Below are 8,441 nucleotides of genomic sequence, written 5' to 3' on the forward strand. Positions count from 1 at the left end.
TCCTGCTCTTTTCCTCTGCAGGCATTACAACATGGTTTCCTGGATTTTGAAAGGTTCAGTGCAGAAGAATATGAACATTATGAGGTAACAGACTGCAGAGACTGTGCTACAGGTCGATATCAATGCAAACAGGACCAGGATACAGGAAGAAATAACTAACGTACGCTTGTTATTCATCCAGTTTATTTGCAGTGCTGTTAGTAACACAGTCAGGGCCAACCAAGAGCTCGTACGATGTCCAGGCCTGCCTTGGTGCACGCTGTACTTCCTCAGTTTCTCAGTTAGATTGATCCATAGCTCACCCGTCCAAGTGATAGACAGTCAGTGAAGTAAAGGTCAACAAAACTGATTTCCAATGAAAGGTAAAAGCCCGTACGTGTTCATTACTGCAGTGGTGGTATAATTAAGGTGTTCTGGATCCATGTTTTAACTGATATGTGGCTAACCTCTATCACAGTCTTTCCTTTCTTTTTGTGCTTTTAGCGAGTTGAAAATGGAGATATGAACTGGATCGTTCCGGGCAAAGTTCTGGCGTTCAGTAGCCCTCATTCTCGTGGTGAGTCAGAATCTCTAAGCTAAAAGCTAAAAGCATGCCTCCAAACCAACACCAGTGCTCACGTTGCTGGGCTGACAGAAGGCCTGTGCAGCCCCTCAGTGCCTGCACGTCCTGAAGCAGCTGAGAAGAGCTAACCTTACCCTGCTGTCTTCTGACGGCGTGCATTGTTTCCTGCTTAGTGCTGTCGTGTTGTTACGGCTGGATTAGACGAGCCTGAACCCTGCAGTGGCTCGGGGTTTCCCATGATGCACTCATGCTTCTCCATCCCTCAGCTCTTTTTACTTTCTGTGTATTTACACCACTTTGCACGTAGTTATTATTCCCCTCTGGCTCTCGTCCATCTCTTGTCCTGTTGTCCTCCCCCCACCCCGACCACATGAGCCAGATTGCTCCCCCTCCCTCAGCCTGGTTCTTGTTAAAAGGGAGTTTTTCTTTCCCGCTGTCAGCAGGTGCTTGGGGCCGTCCGATCGTTGGGTTTTCTCTGTATTTAACGTCTTTACCTTACAACATAAATCAGCTGACACTACGTCATTGAATCTTATTTTACGTTCGCATTAAAAACAGACGCTCGCTGATTGAAACGTATGACGTAACTCAGCTGTTGTTGACTCTGTCTCCAGGTTATCCCCTCCACACACCCGAGGCATACTTCTCATACTTTTGCCAAAATGACATAACGACCGTGGTTCGTCTGAACAGGACGTTGTATGATGGCAGGCGGTTTGAGGATGCAGGATTTGAGCACCACGACCTCTTCTTCCTTGATGGGACCACGCCCTCTGACCTCATCGTCAGACGCTTTCTGCATGTGTGTGAAAGTACAGACGGGGCAGTGGCGGTGCACTGTAAAGGTAGGACTGCAAGTCTTTATGTTTAATTGATGTCATTTATTTCTTTTATCTTAACTTTGTCTCTTTAAACACTCCATCCATTTACAGCTGGATTAGGCCGCACGGGCACTCTGATTGGCTGCTACCTGATGAAGCACTTCCGGTTTACTGCAGCCGAGGCGATTGCTTGGATCAGAGTCTGCAGACCTGGATCTATCATCGGTCCACAGCAAAACTTCTTAGAAGAGTGAGTTTGTGCCTCAGCTGTGACCGCTCAAACCAAACGGCCCACTTTCCGTGACTCCAAAGGTCTCGGTCGGAGACAATCATTAAGCTGTAGTCCGTTCATGAAAGTACAGGAGTAATGCTGTGCACACAGACACGTCTGCAACACTTCATTAGGATAATGTCACAAAACACAAGCAGACGGCAGCTTCACCTCCAAGGTGCACGGAGAAGACAAAGATCTGACGAGGTGAAGACTCCAGTCACAGAGTATCAGGGAACCATAACGTGTTAGTGGCCTTCATCAGGGTCATTGCGTTTGTGAAGGTGTGATTGGTCCACTTGGATCTTTTTCTGTTTCCAGTCTTTTTTATTTAAACACAAGCTGTTTGACATTTTGCAATGACCCAAAAGGCGTTGGCCACTGAGTACAGCTGTTCTCTAATACTTCGAGTGTCGCTGGAGTCTTCACACAAAGCACAAGTAGATCAGGAAGGGTTTGAGGGGTCACCTTGGCCTTCAACGTCGGCAGATCTCAGTCTCATCGAGCATCTGTGAGATGTGCTGGACAAACAAGGCCCGTCTGTCCTTAGGCTGTGGCATCTATTGCTGTTAGCGCACAGGATGTTTCTCCATGCTGAGGTCATGGTTGGAGCATGCTGGAAATGTTAGAAGAGAAGCAAAAGGTGGAGGTCAGGGTGGGGCATTCCCCAGGGTGCCCATGTGCAGCTGGTGGTGACTGCAGCAGTGGGAAACTGGTGGATGATGAATCGAATCGAATTTAAAAAAGCCTGAAACTGTGATACTGCTGCAGACTGCAGTCACAGTGTGCAGCTGGTTTCTCTCCTCAGCTCTGGACGCACACTTCCTCCTTACGCCACAGTAGCGCTCTGTTGCTAATGGCTACTAGCTTTGTGTGTCTACTTACACGCTAAACCAGGATGTTGAATGTTGTACCTGCTAAACGTGATATCACAGTCAGTTTGTGGCGTGTGTTTGATGTTTGTGTGCAGGAAGCAGCACAGTTTGTGGGTTCAGGGTGACGTGCATCGGTCTAAACAGAAGCTGGTCCAACAGAGACTGAGTCGGCAGCAGCAGCTGCAGCAGCAGCAGCAGCTGCACCGCTCTGACTCTGTGCAGGGAGGCAAACAGGAGGCAGTGTCCTCGCTGCTTTCCAGCATGGATGACCTGTCAATCAACACCGTGCTCTGCAAGTCATATAGCTTGGATGAGGTCAGCGGTGTGACTTCATAGCACCTTTTCTTAATGGTTACTGCAGAATTCAAACAGGCTACTGAGTTCCGATCACAATGTTGTGTTTTCATGCTGCTAATTGTGTCTGTGCAGAATAACTGCAAAGAAGTCAGTCTGACACAGGGAGACGAACTGAGAGCACTGAAGGGAAAACGCCCACCGAGATCAGCGTCATCCTGCTCAAGGTACCAACATCTGTAATGTAATTAATGATAGATGGTTATTGTGGTCAGTGCAAGAGACACGTAGAGAATTAGCTCAAACGCTGGAAACAAAGTTTCTATTAACAAGGAGAGATAATAGACACCAATATGTTTTTGTGGATGTCAGAAAGTACGTAAGTGACTGTTGTCGAATGCTACAAAGAACGCACGCTTTGTTTGCACGCTGTCTAACAGGCAGACCGGACTGCATGAAATCCTGCTGTGTTCTCATCTGTGCAGCGTGAATGTTGTGTGTAACCTGCTCGAGCTCATGTGTCCTTCTTTGTTCTTCGGTTAAACTGAAACCTAAATGCAACAGGAGAAGTTGTTGTCTTTTGGCGACTTTAGTTATGAGTGAGATTAAGGTTCTGGAGGTTGTCAGAGTATTCCTTCTACTGCCTGACGGTGTCCTCAGCTGGAGCCAGCAGGCCTCCATCTTTACTGTACACCGTGTTGGTGGAGCACCACTTCCCCTCCTGACGCTTTGCCAGAATCGCTCCTCCTACGCCCAAGTTTTTGCTGCAGCCGCGGCCTGAGCTGCGTTTCGATTGGCCTGCCCGCTGCCTCTGCTCTCCATCCTTGGCTGCAGCCAGACACACAATCAGTAGATAATACCTCTGCTCACTACAGTTTTTGTTTGGGTCCCTGAATCCACGGCACAAATATAGCAGATATATAAGAAGCTGCCATAGTTCAAGAAACATCTTATAAAAAGTAAATAGTTACAAATCGGGGATATGAGAGCTGCGGCAAAAAGAAACCAAAGGACGACCACGAACCAAACTCACGACGTGCCTCCGGCTTCTCCTGTAAACTAACATCACCAAACTGCTAACCTGACACAACCAAGAGCTGGGCTTCCACGGAGGTTAAATCAGGTACCTCCCACACGTCGAAGCGTGTTTGTATCTCGTCTCTTGTACAGAGTGTGAGTGCAGATGTTGATTCCTGCAGTGAGCGTAGAAATCAGAAGGATTTTTGGAGAAGTTGTTCGTTGTGCTTGTTTCTGTGAAGGATCAAGTTTTATTTGCTCTTGGATCACACACACACACAAATATGAGGTGTTCTTGTTTTCTGTGTCAGGTTAAACCTGTCCAAGACTTCACACCGCTCCATCCTCCCTCCCCCGAAGCCCTCCAAAGTCCACCTCACCCCTTCTTCTACTAAGACGCTGAGACGAAGTTCCTCTACCACCACTGCTCCGCAGATCAGGAGGTTGGTGTCTGTGCTTTTGTCCTTACTAGAAGCACATTATAATAAAACCAATGTAAAATGTGATGTGCTGATGTCTCCACAGTCCCTTCAGCCTCACGTTGTTCAGCACCAGGCCAGCACTGATTCACTGACTTCACACTTGGGACGTTCTGGTCATGAATCAGCCCAGCTGATGATGGACTCGCTGGAGACTGCATCAGCTCTCTTGCACGTTTAACCCTAGAACACTATCGCTATAAATAGTAACACAATCGCTAATGCCGGGTGATTTTTACCCGATATAATATAACCAATAAAAAGTAATCAAATATATCAAAATATGACAACACATGACAAATTAGAGTGGTCTTCTTTTACTTTCAACTGTGCCATGTCTAACAAAATGAAAGAAAAACCCTCCTAAAACAAAAGAATGACTCTGGAAAGCTGGTCTTTGGTCCACCCATTCCTGGGACATTTGAGACTTCCCTGGTGAAGGCACAGGCTCCTCGACACGCAAACAGCTGCAGGAGAGAGAAATCATGTAAATGTATTTGCTCGGGTGTAAATCACCCAGCGATAGCGTTCTCGGGTTAATAGGCTGTAAATGCTTTTTTAGCCCCAATAACTACTTTTCGTTTCGACAGAGCCAACAGTTTGTCACCACTTTAACTGGTCACGTGGCCCATTCTGTGATAACAGGGCCGACACCATAAATCATCACGTCTCTTGGGTATAGCAGGCAGGTAACTGTGAAAAACTGCGGCTGCATATTGCAGATATAACATCTGCTGGATGCTGAATGCCCCGCTGTCACAATCATTTTGCTGGAAGCAAAGGACACGTGCAGGTGCAAACACCAAACAACGCTTACAGGGGAGGTCGTGGCCCGAGGACTGAGTCAGACCATCGCCAAGAGCAGTCTGGGTGCTTCTGATAAACGGCTGCTGCCATTTGTCCATCCGAAGTTCAGAACCACAGGATGTAGACGGCCTGAAGCAACGTCTTGGTTGCGGAAACACAGACCTTTAGAAGTCGTACCAAAATCCACGCCTTAAACTTTGGCAGATCACATGATGGACCTAGCTTATTTGGCACGTTGTTGTAATGTTGTCTCCTCGTTTTCAGTACTTTAGTAACCAGGTTGGGTCAGAGAACCATAGCAAACCACATCTTTTGTAAGAGATTGGTGCAGATTGTTCAAGAATTAACAACTGGACGCAAAATTGTCTTGCAAGACCAAGAGTGACACACTGCTTCTGCTACAGATGTTATTTATATTCTCCCAGATTTCATCGATAAAGTATGACAAACTTATATTTGTTGGTCTGTTAATGTTCTAATGATGCAGAGCGAGGGACACAAAGCCACGACGTGCTTATAATGCACTGTGAAAGCCTCTGAGCACACATGCTGGCAATGAAAGAGGAAATCAGTAAAATGAAGACAGAGATTCTGATGTTTCACGTCAGACTGAACACGGCACGCACACTTTATTTCACAGGTCATTCACATTCATGCACTGGATTTGTCAACAGGACTTTATCATACATAAAGCAAACTCACTATGTTCAGCTTTGCACTATTTCTTTCTTGCAGTAAAATTCTTAACATGCAAATGATGTTCAGCTTTGAGCGTGTTGTTGCTGTCATGCTTTCCTGTATCTGACTGTGTGACAGCAGCTCAGATGTGCTGTCTGATTGGTAGTTTACTCCAAAGGAGGGAAACCAGCTAATGCTAGTGTGAAGTGCTAAAATCAACAATAAAGTCCAAGTAATGACGAGATAATGACTCATGCTTCTCTTTGTTATCATCACACTGTCATTGTGTCATAACCTTCACTGAAAGTCACCTGACACTGCTGTGGGATGCTGTGGGACGCCGTGGGATGCTGTGGGACGCCGTGGGACGCTGTGGGACGCCGTGGGACGCTGTGGGATGCTGTGGGAAGCTGTGGGATGCTGTGGGACGCTGTGGGACGCTGTGGGATGCTGTGGGACGCTGTGGGATGCTGTGGGATGCTGTGGGACGCTGTGGGATGCTGTGGGAAGCTGTGGGATGCTGTGGGACGCTGTGGGATGCTGTGGGACGCTGTGGGATGCTGTGGGATGCTGTGGGACGCTGTGGGAAGCTGTGGGACGCTGTGGGATGCTGTGGGACGCTGTGGGATGCTGTGGGATGCTGTGGGACGCTGTGGGACGCTGTGGGAAGCTGTGGGACGCTGTGGGATGCTGTGGGATGCTGTGGGACGCTGTGGGACGCTGTGGGACGCTGTGGGATGCTGTGGGACGCTGTGGGATGCTGAGACTGTGGATTCCATGTGCTTGGTATCATTTGGGGAATTTAATGACCAAAACATCAGAAATAACTGAGGCGACTCTATAAGGGAATCCCCTCTGTTGACACTGTACTGAGTCAAAAGTATAAGGAACTGAGCTACATGGATTACCTGCACATACACTGACCTACGTATATGAAACAGTACTGTACCATATATGTATAACAGGGCCTCTTAAACTAAAATCCTGGCTGTATCCTTACTGTAGTTAAGTTAAATACGTCCTCTATAGTCTCCAAATCATTGTCTGGTTGGGACACTTATATTTGTTGGTCTGTTAATGTTCTAATGATGCAGAGCAGGGGACACACACACATATATATATATATATATATATATATATATATATATATATATATATATATATATATATATATGAGTATATATGAGTATGCATTTGAAGTGTACTTCAAATGCATACTCATATATACTCATATATATACACACATATATATATTTATATATATACACACATATATATATTTATATATATGTGTGTATATATATGAGTATATATGAGTATGCATTTGAAGTACACTTCAAATTGGGACAGCCGTCGTCGTGTGGCGGTGACGTAATCGCACTTAAAATGTGTACTTCAAGCGTGCAGACCCTGAATTGGGACACAGCCTCAGTGTTTCAGTCATAAAAACACTTCCTGTCTCCGCGGGGGCCCATCACGTATAGGTGTAACGGAGAAACAGCCAATCAAATCGCAGCTTTTCAGGCATTGGAAAAAAAAAGATTGTTTTTTACACTGAACTGTCTGAGCGCGGGTTCGAGTCCTGGTTGGGACAAAGGTTGTGTTACATTATCAAAAGTTAAACACCATTTTCAATCTACTTATTGTGGATAACATTTATTTTTCACTTTGCTTTTAATTTTTAGTTCATTATCATTTTATTTATATTATATAGTGTTATGGCCTGTGGAGCAATTTTTCTGCACCTATACTGTCACAAAGTGCATAACTCAGACTAAACTGTATCATCACAGTCTTGAGATGATACATAGCAGACATATAGTCTACAATTATGGAGACATCCAACTTTTAATACAAAGACTAAAGCTAAAACTATAATACAGATACATTCTGATGACATAGAACATGAAGCTTATACATAATTTCAATAAGGCATGTCTGTGATAAATCATCTGTCTGCTTCCTGGTGGCTGTTAGTTTATGTCTATTCATTTTCCAGCACAAACTCAGTACTGACATCGTTGCTTTATTCCAGTCATGCTCTTGCCAGCCTCCACTCTGCATGCTTTAAATCGGTTGCTCTTCTGCATTTCAGATCTGCAGCCATGCAGCCCGCCTCCTCTCCTTTCTCCTCCTCACCGTGGTCACTCAGAGCCCTGTCCCAGCCTCCATCTTCATCTTCATTACTATCAGCATGTTGACTCTGGGGTGGTGGTTGTGCAACATCCTGTCACTGCTGGGATTCTTTCTGCTATGATGGCTCATAACTGCCAAACAGTTACATTTATTTCTGTATCTCAATAAATCATGTTGAGTTTTTCCACGTGATCTCTCCTTATTGAATTACTTTTGTAGATAAGCTTCAAGCTAGCAAGCAACAATACCTACATCAAATATATTATCACCAGAAGTGAGAAACTGTCTGCAGCTCCAGCTGTGCTGCATGTATTAAAGATAACGTCAGACATTGTGTGGGGGTCATGTCTGACACAGGCTGTACAGTCACACAGATAAAAGACAGCAGTCATGTTTCTAATAATATAAATGAAAACAGAAAGATTATGAAGATAAAAGCTGTGAGACTGCTCTAGGATGACTTGTTATCATTACATGAAGTGATTTAGAAATAATATGTAA

General features: G+C 45.3%; 1 protein-coding gene across 5 annotated transcripts in view; it reads left to right on the plus strand.

The window, feature by feature from the left end:
- The window catches only part of LOC308412416 (dual specificity protein phosphatase CDC14AB-like), an 18,683-nt gene extending 10,612 nt beyond the window's left edge, over nt 1-8,071 (plus strand). For 3 of the 5 annotated variants that reach the window (XM_080906750.1, XM_080906754.1, XM_080906751.1), the window contains 8 exons: nt 22-84; nt 484-556; nt 1,177-1,407; nt 1,495-1,633; nt 2,625-2,844; nt 2,959-3,050; nt 4,152-4,283; nt 7,900-8,071. In XM_080906750.1, coding sequence (XP_080762876.1) covers nt 22-84; nt 484-556; nt 1,177-1,407; nt 1,495-1,633; nt 2,625-2,844; nt 2,959-3,050; nt 4,152-4,283; nt 7,900-8,005 — 1,056 coding nt within the window. In that variant the 3' untranslated portion in view covers nt 8,006-8,071. Of the gene's footprint in view, nt 1-21; nt 85-483; nt 557-1,176; nt 1,408-1,494; nt 1,634-2,624; nt 2,845-2,958; nt 3,051-4,151; nt 4,284-4,365; nt 6,225-7,899 lie in introns of those variants that run through there. The other 2 variants (XM_080906752.1, XM_080906753.1) reach the window with 2 other exon arrangements.
- Nucleotides 8,072-8,441: the final 370 nt, after the last annotated feature.

Source organism: Rhamphochromis sp. 'chilingali' (genome assembly GCF_963969265.1).
Source record: "Rhamphochromis sp. 'chilingali' genome assembly, chromosome: 16".
Taxonomy (NCBI): domain Eukaryota; kingdom Metazoa; phylum Chordata; class Actinopteri; order Cichliformes; family Cichlidae; genus Rhamphochromis; species Rhamphochromis sp. 'chilingali'.